This window comes from Engystomops pustulosus, chromosome 8 (genome assembly GCF_040894005.1).
Source record: "Engystomops pustulosus chromosome 8, aEngPut4.maternal, whole genome shotgun sequence".
Taxonomy (NCBI): Eukaryota; Metazoa; Chordata; class Amphibia; order Anura; family Leptodactylidae; genus Engystomops; species Engystomops pustulosus.
The window spans coordinates 7999097-8019989 of record NC_092418.1 but is presented as its reverse complement, the minus strand read 5'-3'; the positions used below and the strand labels follow the sequence as shown (position 1 = coordinate 8019989).

General features: G+C 60.2%; 1 protein-coding gene across 3 annotated transcripts in view; it reads right to left on the bottom strand.

Annotated features, from left to right (window-relative positions):
- The window catches only part of TAOK2 (TAO kinase 2), a 33100-nt gene extending 12718 nt beyond the window's left edge, over nt 1-20382 (bottom strand). Inside the window, exons 1-4 of one of the 3 annotated variants that reach the window (XM_072119484.1) lie at nt 19925-20382; nt 9648-9851; nt 9498-9569; nt 9319-9420 (exon numbers count right to left, since the gene is read on the bottom strand). In XM_072119484.1, coding sequence (XP_071975585.1) covers nt 9319-9420; nt 9498-9569; nt 9648-9779 — 306 coding nt within the window. In that variant the 5' untranslated portion in view covers nt 9780-9851; nt 19925-20382. Of the gene's footprint in view, nt 1-9318; nt 9421-9497; nt 9570-9647; nt 9852-10074; nt 10206-19924 lie in introns of those variants that run through there. The other 2 variants (XM_072119486.1, XM_072119485.1) reach the window with 2 other exon arrangements.
- Nucleotides 20383-20893: the final 511 nt, after the last annotated feature.

Here is a 20893-nt window from a genome sequence, read left to right as displayed (position 1 = left end):
GAGAGGAGAGAGGGGGCAGAGGCCTGGCACATAGGAGGAGGATGAGGGAGAGGAGAGAGGGGGCAGAGGCCTGGCACATAGGAGGAGGATGAGGGAGAGGAGAGAGGGGGCAGAGGCCTGGCACACAGGAGGAGGATGAGGGAGAGGAGAGAGGGGGCAGAGGCCTGGCACATAGGAGGAGGAGGAAGAGGAGAGAGGGGGCAGAGGCCTGGCACATAGGAGGAGGAGGAGGAGAGAGGGGGCAGAGGCCTGGCACATAGGAGGAGGATGAGGGAGAGGAGAGAGGGGGCAGAGGCCTGGCACACAGGAGGAGGATGAGGGAGAGGAGAGAGGGGGCAGAGGCCTGGCACATAGGAGGAGGAGGAAGAGGAGAGAGGGGGCAGAGGCCTGGCACATAGGAGGAGGAGGAGGAGAGAGGGGGCAGAGGCCTGGCACACAGGAGGAGGATGAGGGAGAGGAGAGAGGGGGCAGAGGCCTGGCACATAGGAGGAGGAGGAGGAGGAGGAGGAGGAGGAGGAGGAGGAGGAGAGGGGGGGCAGAGGCCTGGCACATAGAAGGAGGAGGAGGGAGAGGAGAGAGGGGGCAGAGGCCTGGCACATAGGAGGAGGAGGAGGAGGAGGAGAGAGGGGGCAGAGGCCTGGCACACAGGAGGAGGGAGAGGAGAGAGGGGGCAGAGGCCTGGCACATAGGAGGAGGAGGAGGAGGAGAGAGGGGGCAGGGGCCTGGCACACAGGAGGAGGGAGAGGAGAGAGGGGGCAGAGGCCTGGCACATAGGAGGAGGAGGAGGGAGAGGAGAGAGGGGGCAGAGGCCTGGCACATAGGAGGAGGAGGAGGGAGAGGAGAGAAGGGGCAGAGGCCTGGCACATAGGAGGAGGAGGAGGGAGAGGAGAGAAGGGGCAGAGACCTGGCACATAGGAGGAGGAGGAGGGAGAGGAGAGAAGGGGCAGAGGCCTGGCACATAGGAGGAGGAGGAGGGAGAGGAGAGAGGGGGCAGAGGCCTGGCACATAGGAGGAGGAGGAGAGAGGGGGCAGAGGCCTGGCACATAGGAGGAGGAGGAGGGAGAGGAGAGAGGGGGCAGAGGCCTGGCACATAGGAGGAGGTGGAGAGGAGAGAGGGGGCAGAGGCCTGGCACATAGGAGGAGGAGGAGGAGGAGAGAGGGGGCAGAGGCCTGGCACATAGGAGGAGGAGGAGGAGGAGAGAGGGGGCAGAGGCCTGGCACATAGGAGGAGGAGGAGGAGGAGAGAGGGGGCAGAGGCCTGGCACATAGGAGGAGGAGGAGGGAGAGGAGAGAGGGGCAGAGGCCTGGCACATAGGAGGAGGAGGAGGGAGAGGAGAGAGGGGGCAGAGGCCTGGCACATAGGAGGAGGTGGAGGGAGAGGAGAGAGGGGGCAGAGGCCTGGCACATAGGAGGAGGAGGAGGAGGAGAGAGGGGGCAGAGGCCTGGCACATAGGAGGAGGTGGAGGGAGAGGAGAGAGGGGGCAGAGGCCTGGCACATAGGAGGAGGAGGAGGAGGAGAGAGGGGGCAGAGGCCTGGCACATAGGAGGAGGTGGAGGGAGAGGAGAGAAGGGGCAGAGGCCTGGCACATAGGAGGAGGTGGAGGGAGAGGAGAGAGGGGGCAGAGGCCTGGCACACAGGAGGAGGAGGGAGGAGAGAGGGGGCAGAGGCCTGGCACATAGGAGGAGGAGGAGGGAGAGGAGAGAAGGGGCAGAGGCCTGGCACATAGGAGGAGGTGGAGGGAGAGGAGAGAGGGGGCAGAGGCCTGGCACACAGGAGGAGGAGGAGGGAGAGGAGAGGGGGCAGAGGCCTGGCACATAGGAGGAGGAGGAGAGAGGGGGCAGAGGCCTGGCACATAGGAGGAGGAGGAGGGAGAGGAGAGAAGGGGCAGAGGCCTGGCACATAGGAGGAGGTGGAGGGAGAGGAGAGAGGGGGCAGAGGCCTGGCACATAGGAGGAGGAGGAGGAGGAGAGAGGGGGCAGGGGCCTGGCACACAGGAGGAGGGAGAGGAGAGAGGGGGCAGAGGCCTGGCACATAGGAGGAGGAGGAGGGAGAGGAGAGAGGGGGCAGAGGCCTGGCACATAGGAGGAGGTGGAGGGAGAGGAGAGAAGGGGCAGAGGCCTGGCACATAGGAGGAGGAGGAGGGAGAGGAGAGAGGGGGCAGAGGCCTGGCACACAGGAGGAGGAGGAGGGAGAGGAGAGAGGGGGCAGAGGCCTGGCACATAGGAGGAGGTGGAGGGAGAGGAGAGAGGGGGCAGAGGCCTGGCACATAGGAGGAGGAGGAAGAGGAGAGAGGGGGCAGAGGCCTGGCACATAGGAGGAGGAGGAAGAGGAGAGAGGGGGCAGAGGCCTGGCACATAGGAGGAGGAGGAGGAGAGAGGGGGCAGAGGCCTGGCACATAGGAGGAGGAGGAGGGAAGGAGAGAGGGGGCAGAGGCCTGGCACACAGGAGGAGAGGAGGGAAAGGAGAGAGGGGGCAGAGGCCTGGCACACAGGAGGAGGAGGAGGGAGAGGAGAGAGGGGGCAGAGGCCTGGCACATAGGAGGAGGAGGAGAGGGAGAGGAGAGAGGGGGCAGAGGCCTGGCACATAGGAGGAGGTGGAGGGAGAGGAGAGAGGGGGCAGAGGCCTGGCACATAGGAGGAGGTGGAGGAGAGGGAGAGAGGGGGCAGAGGCCTGGCACATAGGAGGAGGAGGAGGGAGAGGAGAGAGGGGGCAGAGGCCTGGCACATAGGAGGAGGAGGAGGAGGAGGAGAGAGGGGGCAGAGGCCTGGCACATAGGAGGAGGGAGAGGAGAGAGGGGGCAGAGGCCTGGCACATAGGAGGAGGGAGAGGAGAGAGGGGGCAGAGGCCTGGCACATAGGAGGAGGAGGAGGAGGAGGAGGAGGAGGAGGAGGAGGAGGAGGAGGAGGAGGAGGAGGAGGGAGAGGAGAGAGGGGGCAGAGGCCTGGCACATAGGAGGAGGAGAGAGGGGGCAGAGGCCTGGCACATAGGAGGAGGAGAGGAGAGAGGGGGCAGAGGCCTGGCACACAGGAGGAGGGAGAGGAAAGAGGGGGCAGAGGCCTGGCACATAGGAGGAGGAGGAGGGAGAGGAGAGAGGGGGCAGAGGCTGGCACATAGGAGGAGGAGGAGGGAGAGGAGAGAGGGGGCAGAGGCCTGGCACACAGGAGGAGGAGGAGGGAGAGGAAGAGGGGGCAGAGGCCTGACACATAGGAGGAGGAGGAGGAGAGAGGGGGCAGAGGCCTGGCACATAGGAGGAGGAGGAGGAGAGAGGGGGGCAGAGGCCTGGCACATAGGAGGAGGAGGAGGGAGAGGAGAGAGGGGGCAGAGGCCTGGCACATAGGAGGAGGGAGAGGAGAGAGGGGGCAGAGGCCTGGCACATAGGAGGAGGGAGAGGAGAGAGGGGGCAGAGGCCTGGCACATAGGAGGAGGAGGAGGAGGAGGAGGGAGGAGGAGGGAGGAGGAGGAGGAGGGAGAGGAGAGAGGGGGCAGAGGCCTGGCACATAGGAGGAGGAGAGAGGGGGCAGAGGCCTGGCACATAGGAGGAGGGAGAGGAGAGAGGGGGCAGAGGCCTGGCACACAGGAGGAGGAGGGGGAGAGGAGAGAGGGGGCAGAGGCCTGGCACATAGGAGGAGGAGGAGGGAGAGGAGAGAGGGGGCAGAGGCCTGGCACATAGGAGGAGGAGGAGGGAGAGGAGAGAGGGGGCAGAGGCCTGGCACATAGGAGGAGGAGGAGGGAGAGGAGAGAGGGGGCAGAGGCCTGGCACATAGGAGGAGGAGGGAGAGGAGGAGAGGGGGCAGAGGCCTGGCACATAGGAGGAGGAGGAGGGAGAGGAGAGAGGGGGCAGAGGCCTGGCACATAGGAGGAGGAGGAGGGAGAGGAGAGAGGGGGCAGAGGCCTGGCACATAGGAGGAGGTGGAGGGAGAGGAGAGAGGGGGCAGAGGCCTGGCACATAGGAGGAGGGGGGAGGAGGAGGAGGAGGAGGAGGAGAGAGGGGGCAGAGGCCTGGCACATAGGAGGAGGAGGAGGAGGAGAGGAGGGGGCAGAGGCCTGGCACACAGGAGGAGGAGGAGGAGGAGGAGAGAGGGGCAGAGGCCTGGCACATAGGAAGGAGGAGGAGGAGGGAGAGGAGAGAGGGGGCAGAGGCCTGGCACACAGGAGGAGGAGGAGGAGAGAGGGGGCAGAGGCCTGGCACATAGGGAGGAGGAGGAGGAGGAGGAGAGGGGGGCAGAGGCCTGGCACATAGGAGGAGGAGGAGGGAGAGGAGAGAGGGGGCAGAGGCCTGGCACATAGGAGGGAGGAGGAGAGGAGAGGAGAGGAGAGAGGGGGCAGAGGCCTGGCACACAGGAGGAGGAGGAGGGAGAGGAGAGAGGGGGCAGAGGCCTGGCACATAGGAGGAGGAGGAGGGAGAGGAGAGAGGGGGCAGAGGCCTGGCACACAGGAGGAGGAGGAGGGAGAGGAGAGAGGGGGCAGAGGCCTGGCACACAGGAGGAGGAGGAGGGAGAGGAGAGTAGAGAGGGGGCAGAGGCCTGGCACATAGGAGGAGGAGGGAGAGGAGAGAGGGGGCAGAGGCCTGGCACACAGGAGGAGGAGGAGGGAGAGGAGAGAGGGGGCAGAGGCCTGGCACATAGGAGGAGAGGGAGAGGAGAGGAGAGGGAGAGAGGGGCAGAGGCCTGGCACACAGGAGGAGGAGGGAGAGGAGAGAGGGGGCAGAGGCCTGGCACATAGGAGGAGGAGGAGGGAGAGGAGAGAGGGGGCAGAGGCCTGGCACACAGGAGGAGGAGGAGGAGAGAGAGGGGGCAGAGGCCTGGCACACAGGAGGAGGAGGAGGGAGAGGAGAGAGGGGGCAGAGGCCTGGCACATAGGAGGAGGAGGGAGAGGAGAGAGGGGGCAGAGGCCTGGCACACAGGAGGAGGAGGAGGGGAGAGGAGAGAGGGGGCAGAGGCCTGGCACACAGGAGGAGGAGGGAGGGAGGGAGAGGAGAGAGGGGGCAGAGGCCTGGCACATAGGAGGAGGAGGAGGAGGGAGAGGAGAGAGGGGGCAGAGGCCTGGCACATAGGAGGAGGAGGGGAGAGGAGAGAGGGGGCAGAGGCCTGGCACATAGGAGGAGGGAGAGGAGAGAGGGGCAGAGGCCTGGCACATAGGAGGAGGGAGAGGAGAGAGAGGGGGCAGAGGCCTGGCACATAGGAGGAGGGAGAGGAGAGAGGGGGCAGAGGCCTGGCACATAGGAGGAGGAGGAGAGAGAGGGGGCAGAGGCCTGGCACACAGGAGGAGGGAGAGGAGAGAGGGGGCAGAGGCCTGGCACATAGGAGGAGGAGGAGAGAGGAGAGGAGAGGGGGCAGAGGCCTGGCACATCAGGAGGAGGGAGAGGGAGAGGGGGCAGAGGCCTGGCACACAGGAGGAGGGAGAGGGAGAGAGGGGGCAGAGGCCTGGCACATAGGAGGAGGAGGAGAGAGGGGGCAGAGGCCTGGCGCACAGGAGGAGGGAGAGGAGAGAGGGGGCAGAGGCCTGGCACATAGGAGGAGGAGAGGGAGAGAGGGGGCAGAGGCCTGGCACATAGGAGGAGGGGAGGAGAGAGGGGGCAGAGGCCTGGCACATAGGAGGAGGAGGGAGAGGAGAGAGGGGGCAGAGGCCTGGCACATAGGAGGAGGAGGAGAGAGGGGGCAGAGGCCTGGCACATAGGAGGAGGAGAGAGGGGGCAGAGGCCTGGCACATAGGAGGAGGAGAGAGGGGGCAGAGGCCTGGCACATAGGAGGAGGAGGAGGAGGAGGAGAGAGGGGGCAGAGGCCTGGCACATAGGGAGGAGGAGGGAGGAGAGAGGGGGCAGAGGCCTGGCACACAGGAGGAGGAGGAGGGAGAGGAGAGGGGAGAGAGGCCTGGCACATAGGAGGAGGAGGAGGGAGAGAGAGAGGGGGCAGAGGCCTGGCACATAGGAGGAGGAGGGAGAGGAGAGAGGAGGCAGAGGCCTGGCACATAGGAGGAGGAGGAGGGAGAGGAGAGAGGGGGCAGAGGCCTGGCACATAGGAGGAGGAGGGAGAGGAGAGAGGGGGCAGAGGCCTGGCACATAGGAGAAAGGAGGGAGAGGAGAGAGGGGGCAGAGGCCTGGCACATAGGAGGAGGGAGAGGAGAGAGGGGGCAGAGGCCTGGCACATAGGAGAAGGAGAGGAGGAGGAGGAGGAGAGAGGGGGCAGAGGCCTGGCACATAGGAGGAGGAGGAGGGAGAGGAGAGAGGGGGCAGAGGCCTGGCACATAGGAGAAGGAGGAGGGAGGAGAGAGGGGGCAGAGGCCTGGCACACAGGAGGAGGAGGAGGGAGTGGAGAGAGGGGGCCATAGGAGAAGGAGGAGGGAGAGGAGAGAGGGGGCAGAGGCCTGGCACACAGGAGGAGGAGGAGGGAGAGGAGAGAGGGGGCAGAGGCCTGGCACATAGGAGGAGGAGGAGAGGAGAGAGGGGGCAGAGGCCTGGCACATAGGAGGAGGAGGAGGGAGAGGAGAGAGGGGGCAGAGGCCTGGCACATAGGAGGAGGAGGAGGGAGAGGAGAGAGGGGGCAGAGGCCTGGCACATAGGAGAAGGAGGAGGGAGAGGAGAGAGGGGGCAGAGGCCTGGCACATAGGAGGAGGGAGAGGAGAGAGGGGGCAGAGGCCTGGCACATAGGAGAAGGAGGAGGAGGAGGAGGAGGAGAGAGGGGGCAGAGGCCTGGGAAATTGAGAGGAGTGAAAAGGGTGGGTGCATGGGATGAAAGAGGACAGGGCAGAAACAGAAAAGCAAAGGAGACAATTTCATAAAATGCGGAGGGCAGTGCCAGTCTCTGGGACACAGGAGAATAGAGGGGGTGTATGGAAGTGATGCGGGCGGCCGGTGGGGGGCCATTGTCTAAAAGCTAGTGCTTTTTCTGTACACACAGAGCGCAGCTCCAGCCTCCCACACACAGCCATCAAAAGACACAAGTGCACCGAGCACAGCACATAGCAAGAGCGTATATGATCAGCGCCAAAGTGAACACACAGCTGCATGGCATACACAGGGGCACAGACCATGCCCACAACATACAGGGCACTGATACACAGACCAAGATCAAGATCCTGTGCAACCAGGAAAGTGTATATAGCTTATAACAAAGCTGCACTGAACTCAGAGCTGAGATCTCTAAGCATTCACAAGACTCCAGCAGCAGAATAGTGAGTGCAGCTCTGGAGTATAATACAGGATGTAACTCAGGATCAGTACAGGATAAGTAATGTCATGCATGTACACAGTGACTGCACCAGCAGCAGAATAGTGAGTGTAGCTCTGGGATATAATACAGGATGTAACTCAGGATCAGTACAGGATAAGTAATGTCATGTATGTACACAGTGACTGCACCAGCAGCAGAATAGTGAGTGCAGCTCTGGAGTATAATACAGGATGTAATTCAGGATCAGTACAGGATAAGTAATGTCATGTATGTACACAGTGACTGCACCAGCAGCAGAATAGTGAGTGCAGCTCTGGAGTATAATACAGGATGTAACTCAGGATCAGTACAGGATAAGTAATGTCATGTATGTACACAGTGACTGCACCAGCAGCAGAATAGTGAGTGCAGCTCTGGGGTATAATACAGGATGTAACTCAGGATCAGTACAGGATAAGTAATGTCATGTATGTACACAGTGACTGCACCAGCAGCAGAATAGTGAGTGCAGCTCTGGGGTATATTACAGGATGTAACTCAGGATCAGTACAGGATAAGTAATGTCATGTATGTACACAGTGACTGCACCAGCAGCAGAATAGTGAGTGCAGCTCTGGGGTATAATACAGGATGTAACTCAGGATCAGTACAGGATAAGTAATGTCATGTATGTACACAGTGACTGCACCAGCAGCAGAATAGTGAGTGCAGCTCTGGAGTATAATACAGGATGTAACTCAGGATCAGTACAGGATAAGTAATGTCATGTATGTACACAGTGACTGCACCAGCAGCAGAATAGTGAGTGCAGCTCTGGGGTATAATACAGGATGTAACTCAGGATCAGTACAGGATAAGTAATGTCATGTATGTACACAGTGACTGCACCAGCAGCAGAATAGTGAGTGCAGCTCTGCAGGATAATACAGGATGTAACTCAGGATCACTACAGGATAAGTAATGTCATGTATGTACACAGTGACTGCACCAGCAGCAGAATAGTGAGTGCAGCTCTGGTGTATAATACAGGATGTAACTCAGGATCAGTACAGGATAAGTAATGTCATGTATGTACACAGTAACTGCACTAGCAGCAGAATAGTGAGTGCAGCTCTGGAGTATAATACAGGATGTAACTCAGGATCAGTACAGGATAAGTAATGTCATGTATGTACACAGTGACTGCACCAGCAGCAGAATAGTGAGTGCAGCTCTGGGGTATATAATACAGGATGAAACTCAGGATCAGTACAGGATAAGTAATGTCATGTATGTACACAGTGACTGCACCAGCAGCAGAATAGTGAGTGCAGCTCTGGAGTATAATACAGGATGTAACTCAGGATCAGTACAGGATAAGTAATGTCATGTATGTACACAGTGACTGCACCAGCAGCAGAATAGTGAGTGCAGCTCTGGGGTATAATACAGGATGTAACTCAGGATCAGTACAGGATAAGTAATGTCATGTATGTACACAGTGACTGCACCAGCAGCAGAATAGTGAGTGCAGCTCTGGGGTATATAATACAGGATGAAACTCAGGATCAGTACAGGATAAGTAATGTCATGTATGTACACAGTGACTGCACCAGCAGCAGAATAGTGAGTGCAGCTCTGGAGTATAATACAGGATGTAACTCAGGATCAGTACAGGATAAGTAATGTCATGTATGTACACAGTGACTGCACCAGCAGCAGAATAGTGAGTGCAGCTCTGGGGTATAATACAGGATGTAACTCAGGATCAGTACAGGATAAGTAATGTCATGTATGTACACAGTGACTGCACCAGCAGCAGAATAGTGAGTGCAGCTCTGGGGTATATAATACAGGATGAAACTCAGGATCAGTACAGGATAAGTAATGTCATGTATGTACACAGTGACTGCACCAGCAGCAGAATAGTGAGTGCAGCTCTGGAGTATAATACAGGATGTAACTCAGGATCAGTACAGGATAAGTAATGTCATGTATGTACACAGTGACTGCACCAGCAGCAGAATAGTGAGTGCAGCTCTGGGGTATAATACAGGATGTAACTCAGGATCAGTACAGGATAAGTAATGTCATGTATGTACACAGTAACTGCACCAGCAGCAGAATAGTGAGTGCAGCTCTGGGGTATAATATCAGGTATGTAGTTACCCAGGCTGTGTGCTCCCGCAGGTAACATCCTTTATATTCAATAGTGTTGGGATGTCGCAGCTTTTGGAGAAATTTTACTTCCTTTATGATGTCTTGCCATTTCTGAAACGGAATGAAGACATTTAGTGAAGGTTTATGACCAGCAGATAACCCCCCGGCCCCGCCCCCGCGGTACCTACCTCATTAGACTGCTTGCCACTATAAGACATCTTCTTAATGGCGACGACCTCATTGTTGCGGATGTCTCGGGCCTGGAGGGGGAGAGCGGAGGTTATGGGGACGGTCGCTATTAGGCAGCACTGACCCTATAAATGCACCTGGAAACTTACAAAATAGACAGCGCCGAAGCTGCCGTGCCCGATCTCCCGCAGGTCGGCAAAGAGTTTTTCCGGGTCATCTTTAAAGAAGAGCTCGGCCACCTCGGGGTCCTTCAGGCTGCCCGCCCGGGCGTTGGACGGCATGACGAGGGCCAGGGGGTACCCCCCGCGGGATGCCGCCGCCACCACTCCCAGTGGAGAATGGACCCACCGAGGCTGCGGAGGAAGAATCACTGATTACTGCATGGGGGCAGGGAGAGGGGGCTTATTACCAGCGGGTACTAGAGGAGGGTAACGGGGCGGCTGGGGCGAGTACATGGCCCGGAGACCAGATAACATCACGCAGGTGACAACAGCATCATCACCCTGCACGACCCAGAGCACCCACCATTAACCCTCCCCATGCCACGTACATCACCACTGAACACATTGCACTAACCCCTGATTTGCCAGGTAGTTTCGGACCTGCATTAACCCCTCGAGTGCTGGCGAGACAGTCCAGGTTTAGTTGGGGAGATGAATGATGCAGAGCCCCCGCCTCCTCTGCTGACAGCCATAGTTACAGGTTTACTATTGGTTTTCACCCAGAGGGGCAGGAGACAGGAGTCAGGCTGAGCAGTCATAGTCAGTGCATCGTCTGCAGCCCCCGGCACAATGCAACGACACTGCAGCTACGACCCTCTCACTCTGTGCAGCCCATGGAGGAACCAGAAAGCAATTCACCTGCATCAGTACTCATCAGTAATGATCAGGAGTGATACCTCACCTGCTCCCGGGAAATCAGAACCAACTCCAAGGACAGATGTGAGCCACAATGCACCCAGCTGCCGCCCCTGACCCTACCGCCTCTGCCCGAGAGCCCCGGCCCTGCCTTCAGCTACCGCCCCTGACCCTAAAGCCGACTGCCACCCCTGACCCACCGGCCCTGACCCTGCACCCAGCCGCCGCCTCTGACCGTGAGCTCCTGACCCTGCCCCCAGCCGCCGCCTCTGACCGTGAGCTCCTGACCCTGCCCCCAGCCGCCGCCTCTGACCGAGAGCTCCTGACCCTGCCCCCAGCTGCCGCCCCTGACCCTACCGCCTCTGCCCGAGAGCCCCGGCCCTGCCTTCAGCTACCGCCCCTGACCCTAAAGCCGACTGCCGCCCCTGACCGTGAGCTCCTGACCCTGCCCCCAGCCGCCGCCCCTGACCGTGAGCTCCTGACCCTGCCCCCAGCCGCCGCCCCTGACCGTGAGCTCCTGACCCTGCCCCCAGCTGCCGCCTCTGACCGAGGGCCCTGACCCTGCCCCCAGCCGCCGCCTCTGACCGAGAGCTCCTGACCCTGCCCCCAGCTGCCGCCCCTGACCCTACCGCCTCTGCCCGAGAGCCCCGGCCCTGCCTTCAGCTACCGCCCCTGACCCTAAAGCCGACTGCCACCCCTGACCCACCGGCCCTGACCCTGCACCCAGCCGCCGCCTCTGACCGTGAGCTCCTGACCCTGCCCCCAGCCGCCGCCTCTGACCGAGGGCCCTGACCCTGCCCCCAGCCGCCGCCTCTGACCGAGGGCCCTGACCCTGCCCCCAGCCGCCGCCCCTGACCCTACCGCCTCTGCCCGAGAGCCCCGGCCCTGCCTTCAGCTACCGCCCCTGACCCTAAAGCCGACTGCCGCCCCTGACCGTGAGCTCCTGACCCTGCCCCCAGCCGCCGCCCCTGACCGTGAGCTCCTGACCCTGCCCCCAGCCGCCGCCCCTGACCGTGAGCTCCTGACCCTGCCCCCAGCCGCCGCCCCTGACCGAGAGCTCCTGACCCTGCCCCCAGCCGCCGCCCCTGACCGAGAGCTCCTGACCCTGCCCCCAGCCGCCGCCCCTGACCGAGAGCTCCTGACCCTGCCCCCAGCCGCCGCCCCTGACCGAGAGCTCCTGACCCTGCCCCCAGCCGCCGCCCCTGACCGAGAGCTCCTGACCCTGCCCCCAGCCGCCGCCCCTGACCGAGAGCTCCTGACCCTGCCCCCAGCCGCCGCCCCTGACCGAGAGCTCCTGACCCTGCCCCCAGCCGCCGCCCCTGACCGAGAGCTCCTGACCCTGCCCCCAGCCGCCGCCCCTGACCGAGAGCTCCTGACCCTGCCCCCAGCCGCCGCCCCTGACCGAGAGCTCCTGACCCTGCCCCCAGCCGCCGCCCCTGACCGAGAGCTCCTGACCCTGCCCCCAGCCGCCGCCCCTGACCGAGAGCTCCTGACCCTGCCCCCAGCCGCCGCCCCTGACCGAGAGCTCCTGACCCTGCCCCCAGCCGCCGCCCCTGACCGAGAGCTCCTGACCCTGCCCCCAGCCGCCGCCCCTGACCGAGAGCTCCTGACCCTGCCCCCAGCCGCCGCCCCTGACCGAGAGCTCCTGACCCTGCCCCCAGCCGCCGCCCCTGACCGAGAGCTCCTGACCCTGCCCCCAGCCGCCGCCCCTGACCGAGAGCTCCTGACCCTGCCCCCAGCCGCCGCCCCTGACCGAGAGCTCCTGACCCTGCCCCCAGCCGCCGCCCCTGACCGAGAGCTCCTGACCCTGCCCCCAGCCGCCGCCCCTGACCGAGAGCTCCTGACCCTGCCCCCAGCCGCCGCCCCTGACCGAGAGCTCCTGACCCTGCCCCCAGCCGCCGCCCCTGACCGAGAGCTCCTGACCCTGCCCCCAGCCGCCGCCCCTGACCGAGAGCTCCTGACCGAGAGCCCCTGACCCTGCCCCCAGCCACCGCCCCTGACCCTGCCCCCAGCCACCGCCCCTGACCCTGCCCCCAGCCACCGCCCCTGACCCTGCCCCCAGCCACCGCCCCTGACCCTGCCCCCAGCCACCGCCCCTGACCCTGCCCCCAGCCACCGCCCCTGACCCTGCCCCCAGCCACCGACCCTGCCCCCAGCCACCGCCCCTGACCCTGCCCCCAGCCACCGCCCCTGACCCTGCCCCCAGCCACCGCCCCTGACCCTGCCCCCAGCCACCGCCCCTGACCCTGCCCCCAGCCACCGCCCCTGACCCTGCACCCAGCCACCGCCCCTGACCCTGCACCCAGCCACCGCCTCTGACCCTGCACCCAGCCACCGCCTCTGACCCTGCACCCAGCCACCGCCTCTGACCCTGCACCCAGCCACCGCCTCTGACCCTGCACCCAGCCACCGCCTCTGACCCTGCACCCAGCCACCGCCTCTGACCCTGCACCCAGCCACCGCCTCTGACCCTGCACCCAGCCACCGCCTCTGACCCTGCACCCAGCCACCGCCTCTGACCCTGCACCCAGCCACCGCCTCTGACCCTGCACCCAGCTACCGCCCCTGACCCTGCACCCAGCTACCGCCCCTGACCCTGCACCCAGCTACCGCCCCTGACCGTGAGCTCCTGACCCTGTACCTAGCTACCGCCTCTGACCGAGAGCTCCTGACCCTGCCCCCAGCTACCGCCTCTGACCGAGAGCTCCTGACCCTGCACCTAGCTACCGCCTCTGACCGAGAGCTCCTGACCCTGCACCTAGCTACCGCCTCTGACCGAGAGCTCCTGACCCTGCACCTAGCTACCGCCTCTGACCGAGAGCTCCTGACCCTACACCCAGCTACCGCCTCTGACCGAGGACCCTGACCCTGCTCCCAGCCACCGCCCCTGACCGAGAGCTCCTGACCCTGCACCTAGCTACCGCCTCTGACCGAGATCTCCTGACCCTACACCCAGCTACCGCCCCTGACCGTGAGCTCCTGACCCTGTACCTAGCTACCGCCTCTGACCGAGAGCTCCTGACCCTGCACCTAGCTACCGCCTCTGACCGAGAGCTCCTTACCCTGCACCTAGCTACCATCCCTGACCGAGAGCTCCTGACCCTGCCCCCAGCTACCGTCTCTGACCGAGAGCTCCTGACCCTGCACCCAGCTACCGCCTCTGACCGAGAGTTCCTGACCCTGCACCTAGCTACCGCCTCTGACCGAGAGCTCCTGACCCTGTACCTAGCTACCGCCTCTGACCGAGAGCTCCTGACCCTGTACCTAGCTACCGCCCCTGACCGAGAGCTCCTGACCCTGTACCTAGCTACCGCCCCTGACCGTGAGCTCCTGACCCTGCACCTAGCTACCGCCTCTGACCGAGAGCTCCTGACCCTGCACCTAGCTACCGCCTCTGACCGAGAGCTCCTGACCCTGCACCCAGCTACCGCCTCTGACCGAGAGCTCCTGACCCTGCACCCAGCTACCGCCTCTGACCGAGAGCTCCTGACCCTGCACCCAGCTACCGCCTCTGACCGAGAGCTCCTGACCCTGTACCTAGCTACCGCCTCTGACCGAGAGCTCCTGACCCTGTACCTAGCTACCGCCTCTGACCGTGAGCTCCTGACCCTGCCCCCAGCTACCGCCCCTGACCGTGAGCTCCTGACCCTGCCCCCAGCTACCGCCTCTGACCGAGAGCTCCTGACCCTACACCCAGCTACCGCCTCTGACAGAGAGCTCCTGACCCTGTACCTAGCTACCGCCTCTGACAGAGCTCCTGACCCTGCCCCCAGCTACCGCCCCTGACCGTGAGCTCCTGACCCTGCCCCCAGCTACCGCCTCTGACCGAGAGCTCCTGACCCTACACCCAGCTACCGCCTCTGACAGAGAGCTCCTGACCCTGCACCTAGCTACCGCCCCTGACCGAGAGCTCCTGACCCTGCCCCCAGCTACCGCCTCTCGCCCTACAATACGCTGCCTTCTCTGACCCTATAGCCCACTACCACCTCTGGCCCACAACCCCTCGCTACCGCTCCTGACCCCCTGCTCTGATCCTACACACGGTTTCTTGATCTGACCCCAGGCCTTGATCCTACACCGACTACCACCTCTGAGCTACGATTAATCTATTGCCTTCACCCTACAACCAACCGCTCATCCCTGAGCTACCAAATGACACGCTACACTCCGCCTTTAGTTAGTCAATAACCTCCATCATAACCATCCTTCTAGAGCAGCAACAGACTCACTGCTGTCACCCAGCACCCGGCTGTTATATACCCTCTGTTCTTACTGTGCCACCAGCCACCATTGACTCGCCACTGTCCTCACCCTTGAACTGAATTACCCTTGCAGCAGCTGGCAATGGCTCCCAGGTTGCTCCACTGCCCTCGTAAAGCCACGGATGCCCATCCATTCCTATAACCAGGCTGCACCCATTAGTCTTCCTCCAGGCCCTGCACCCCTGTTCTTTAGGCACAATAATTTAAGGCGCAGATCTGAAAACCCAACACCAATTTCTTACACCCAACCCCCCCACCCTCACCTACTAGTGGATGGCAATGCCAACAGGTTGCTCCATTGCCCTCCATGAGCCCCAGACAACCCCCATTAGCCTATTGCCAACCCACAGTCCAACTCTCCACCCACCTACCACCAAACCACCACCTTGACCATAAACTCAGTCGTCACCGACCCACTGCCCTAACTAAATAAACTGGTGCCAATAACCTACTACCTACCCCTAGCTGCCACCAACTCACTGCCCTCACTACCACTCCCATCATTACCTGCTGCCCTCACCCCTATTCTGCCTGGAGACCCATTACCCCCACCTTTTATCATGAACTGGTTTCTCTTCCCCGCCATTCCCCCCCTTACTGTCCTAGTGGCTGGGAATGCCCACTGCCCTCCCTGTGCCCCAGACTGTCTACCACTAACCCACTGCACTCACCAATAGTCTCCCACCAGATCCTCCAGCCCAGTAGTGTCCTCGAGGGCGCCGTGCCCCTGCCCCGCCCCCCACCTACAGCCAGAGGGCGCCGTGCCCCTGCCCCGCCCCCCACCTACAGCCAGAGGGCGCCGTGCCCCTGCCCCGCCCCCCACCTACAGCCAGAGGGCGCCGTGCCCCTGCCCCGCCCCCCACCTACAGCCAGAGGGCGCCGTGCCCCTGCCCCGCCCCCCACCTACAGCCAGAGGGCGCCGTCCCCCTGCCCCGCCCCCACCTACAGCCAGAGGGCGCCGTCCCCCTGCCCCGCCCCCACCTACAGCCAGAGGGCGCCGTCCCCCTGCCCCGCCCCCACCTACAGCCAGAGGGCGCCGTCCCCTGTATCCCGGTAAATAAAGGGGTTATAAAAAGTTATTTAAGGCCGGGCTGGGGTGGACTATTTAAAAATAATAAACATGTACTTACCTCCTCCGGCGCCGCCCATGTCCCATGCCGTGGTCCGTTTGATCTGTGCCCCTGTTTGTTTACAGGGGCACAGAAAACGCACACAGGTAACTTCCGGTCCACGATGTGGCCGGCTCCTCCCATCCGTCCCCATCTCTCTGCGTTGTAAGCGGGGGGAGCTTCCGGCCGGCCTCCTCCCTGTGCGCCCTTGTAATCAAACCGGTGCACAGAGACAGACCGCGGCGCGGGACATCAGCAGCACCGGACGAGGCAAGTAGAGGTTTATTATTTTTAAATAGGGCCGGGCTGGGGTGGGGTGGGCTAAGTAAATTTTAACACCTGAATAACCCCTTTAAGTACGGTCACATGGGCCTACCAACTATTCCTAACAGAAAAGAATTCCTGAACTCAAACTTTACCCTTGGAGAGACAAGTTTCTTTTTATACACAAGGCACCGAACACCCACAACCCAGCCTGCCCGCAGTGTACCGAGGGAACCCACAGATCAGGTCACCCCACATCTCAGTTATTTCGGCAGTGAGGAGCATTGTTCACCCCTGAAATAACCCAAATACTCACGGTAAGACAAAAATATGATCAAAAGGAAACCCCCACTGCTATACAGCAATATGAGCCGCCACCAGGAACAGGAACTTTTTGATTACAGAGAAAAATCGCTGGACACTGGAGCCCCTGAGGGAGGCGGAGAACAGCTCGGGGGCTCCCTATATGCATAATTATGCAGGTCTCTCACAGCTCGAGCCGCGTCACTTACATGGGAATAGGTGGAGAGAAGCGCCCCTGGAGCTGCTGGAGGCGTGCATAACTACGCATGTAGGGAGCACCCGTGCCGGTCTCCACCTCCCTCAGGGGCTCCAGTGTCCAGCGATAGCACAACTTCTTTCTCTGCCATCAAAACGTCCCTGTACATGAGCTTTATAGATCAGTCTCCTGCAGCACTGCAGCAGTAAGTGATAGCGGCTCACACCGCTGGATAGCAGGGGCCGAGTGCCTTTAAATCAGTGATGATGTCCCCTGCAAGATAAAGGGGAACCCCAGAGAGGAGGCAGAGCCAGTGTGATCCCCGCACTTCAAGGGGATGTCCAATGACATAACTGCACATGATGCCTGGATGCTACGGGCTGCGCTATGAATAACAACATCACACCGATACTTCAGTCCATTGCCAGTGGAGAGGCCGACTATGAGACGGGGGTGATCTATTGCACTCTGCTAGCAGCCAGCTCTGCACAATACTCTATTGCTCACAGTTATCAGCCACTTCCTCCAGTTATAACCCCTGCCGGCTGTAATCATGGCTGGTCACAGGGACAATGGCTGGATACTTCCTGTGCTGCTCCGCGCCGTCCCTTCCTGGTGGACACAATGGCCGCACGGTAAACTCATTATATTACGGAGCAACCAAGACACCCCAAAAACATCAGACTCAGACAAGAGACAACGAAAACAATCAGATGTTCCTGCTCATAGCACATAATAGAGCAGCCGGTCACAGTACGAGCAAAGTTGAGCGACACTTCTGCTCCAGATGTGGAGGAATCTCAGGGTCATCAGACGCGTTCAGCCTGCAGGGTAAAGTATGGAGGTCATGGTCCTGGCAGACATAGCTAGGCCTCTACGCCAAGCACCATCTCTGCTCTAGTGCCAGCGCCCCAGAAGGCACGGCGGCCATCACTACTCGTCTTATACAATGTGGCGGCCATCACTACTCGTCTTATACAATGTGGCGGCCATCACTACTCGTCTTATACAATGTGGCGGCCATCACTACTCGTCTTATACAATGTGGCGGCCATGCTGGGAGTGAGGGGTGCTGAGGGTACAGAGATAACCTAGAAGTGTTTGGTTTTCTCCATTTTTATAGAAATTCTTTGTCCTGAGGAACTTCAAGTCAACAACTATGGCTTCACCTGGTGCAATGTCACAGCCAATCAGATACATACATAGTTATAGGGAGATTGTGGGCTCCCGAGGCTGGGGATGATGGGAGTCATACATAGGGAGATTAGATTGTGGGCTCCTGAGGCTGGGGATGATGGGAGTGATACATAGTTATAGGGAGATTGTGGGCTCCTGAGGCTGGGGATGATGGGAGTCATACATAGGGAGATTAGATTGTGGGCTCCTGAGGCTGGGGATGATGGGAGTGATACATAGGGAGATTAGATTGTGGGCTCCTGAGGCTGGGGATGATGGGAGTCATACATAGGGAGATTAGATTGTGGGCTCCTGAGGCTGGGGATGATGGGAGTGATACATAGGGAGATTAGATTGTGGGCTCCTGAGGCTGGGGATGATGGGAGTGATACATAGGAGCCCACAATCTAATCTCCCTATGTATCACTCCCATCATCCCCAGCCTCAGGAGCCCACAATCTAATCTCCCTGAGGCTGGGGATGATGGGAGTGATACATAGGGAGATTAGATTGTGGGCTCCTGAGGCTGGGGATGATGGGAGTCATACATAGGGAGATTAGATTGTGGGCTCCTGAGGCTGGGGATGATGGGAGTGATACATAGGGAGATTAGATTGTGGACTCCTGAGGCTGGGGATGATGGGAGTCATACATAGGGAGATTAGATTGTGGGCTCCTGAGGCTGGGGATGATGGGAGTCATACATAGGGAGATTAGATTGTGGGCTCCTGAGGCTGGGGATGATGGGAGTGATACATAGGGAGATTAGATTGTGGGCTCCTGAGGCTGGGGATGATGGGAGTGATACATAGGGAGATTAGATTGTGGGCTCCTGAGGCTGGGGATGATGGGAGTGATACATAGGGAGATTAGATTGTGGGCTCCTGAGGCTGGGGATGATGGGAGTGATACATAGGGAGATTAGATTGTGGGCTCCTGAGGCTGGGGATGATGGGAGTGATACATAGGGAGATTAGATTGTGGGCTCCTGAGGCAGGGGATGATGGGAGTCATACATAGGGAGATTAGATTGTGGGCTCCTGAGGCTGGGGATGATGGGAGTCATACATAGGGAGATTAGATTGTGGGCTCCTGAGGCTGGGGATGATGGGAGTCATACATAGGGAGATTAGATTGTGGGCTCCTGATGATTACAGTAAGGACAGGTTTCCTCTATGGTGGGAGCAGAGGGGTCTCCAGACCATACAATATATAGGGAGAATCTGTGCCTCTACAAGAGAACTGCAGACAACTACAAATCCCATAGTCATGTGGAAGGTGGAGCAGGAAGGAGTCCGTGCAGCATTCAAAAATTCCTGAGCTTCAGAGCTGCAGTCTCCCAGCATCCCCTGCTTCGTCAGTGCCCTGGTGCGTTGCATTCTGGGAAGTGTTTCCTCTCTAGTAGACTTTGTGCAGGCATGGCTGCCCCCTGCAGCAGTGTCTGGGGGGGGTCTATGCACAGGCAGGCTGGGTCGTGTCCAGGTGACAGCTGGGTGCTCTTTGGCACCTCCGGTTGCTCCACATTTGCCATTACTTGGACTCCATTGAGGCAATGGATTTTGCATTGTCGTACACATTAGTTATCACTGTTCCTGTGAGCTTACAATCTAAATTTCCGGACACACACAACAAGGGCCTATTTACCCATCAGGATATTTTTGCCGCTTGGGAAGTAACTAGAGCACAAAGAACCTGCAAGCATCAAGCTATGGAGTCACCGCGGCCCCGCTGTGACCCCCCCACATCAGCAGATGCCCCTCCTCCCGTGCACCCAAGACTCTAAACGCCCCCCACGTCTGGCCAGTACCACAGTAAACATCTTACAGAATCCAAACCCATCAAACTTTATTTACCACGACAACACAAAGAACGTCAGTCCTGATGGAGCCCCAACACATCTTCCACACCAGGAGGCTATTGTTCCCTGTTATCTACCAGTTCACGTGCTTGCAGGAGGGGTAGAGACGCCCTCCAAAAACATCAAAATAATATAGAACCCCCCCCCCCTCAATAAGTCACCATCGCTCTCCATCCGCCAGATGTATGTGTGGCGGGTTTATGGGGAGCCCAATGCTTATCCTTGGTTGAACCCATTGGGGGGCCAATCATTAAGGTCTCCCATACTAGTCGCCCCCCTGCCAATGGGCGCAGCGGGTCACTGATAGCAGATGCTGAGTGCCCGCCCCGGCAGGTGACACCGGCCACCATCTGTAGGTTGATATACGGACCCCCTACTATATGTAAGACCCCCGCACTTACCTGAAATTGTCAGGGTGCCGCGGGGTGGTCCTGGTCTCCGTGGGGGCGGCTCTCAGTGGGCGCGGGGCGTCAGCCGGTGCCCACGGCCTCCCATGTTGGCTCCCCGGGCAGAGAGCCCCCCAATCCCTGTAAGCCTGGTGGTCTCTGTGGACATAAGCGGGTGTCACCGCCTGAGGGCGATATCCAGGGTCTCTCAGAGGGCGATGGGTGCTCAGCTCAGTCCCTACAGAGGGGCCCCCATAGGGCCAGGCCCGGGCTATGCTATGTGTACACAGCCCTCCTCCTACATGATGTGCAGCACGGAGCGGGGTGCACGGGCGGCCTCGGTGTCAGTCTATAGGAGCATCGTACACCCCCTCCTCCCGTCCTCTCTATACTGCTCTCTCCTCCCCCTCCCACTTTTTTTTTTTTCCTCTCAGTCCATCCAAGATGGCGGACCGGGCGGGAACTAAACCGGAAGCTGCTAGGGACTCCTCGGGAGCATGCGCACAGCGGCGAGGCGGCTCCGGAGAGAGGGAGAAAGAGGTGCGGTGCGCAAGCGCGGAATCTGCTCGGTCCGTGGGCAGCCGAGTGTAAAAGGTGCGCATGCGTGCATGTTTTTTTTTCCCTTTCTCTTGTTGAGAATACTGGTAAAACTTTATTTACAAAAACTGTTACACGGCAAGCACAGAGGAATGGTCTCAGGGGGAAGTGAGGCCAGAGATGGGGTCACTGCTGGGGGGACAGTGCTAATAATAAGGGATAGCATTGAGTCTGGGGGGAGGTGCTTTATATAGACTCCATTTCTGAGACCTCATACTGTCCAGTTATGAATCAGCGCTGATTGTGAATCAATTTCTCCTGGAACAGGAATGAGAGCAAGACGACCCCTATAGAGGAGCGGTCCTGTAGGTGGTGACCCCAGACCAGTTCTCATACGTCTTGGCCGTTGTTTGGGTCGTGTTTGTATTCTGTTATTGCTATCACCAG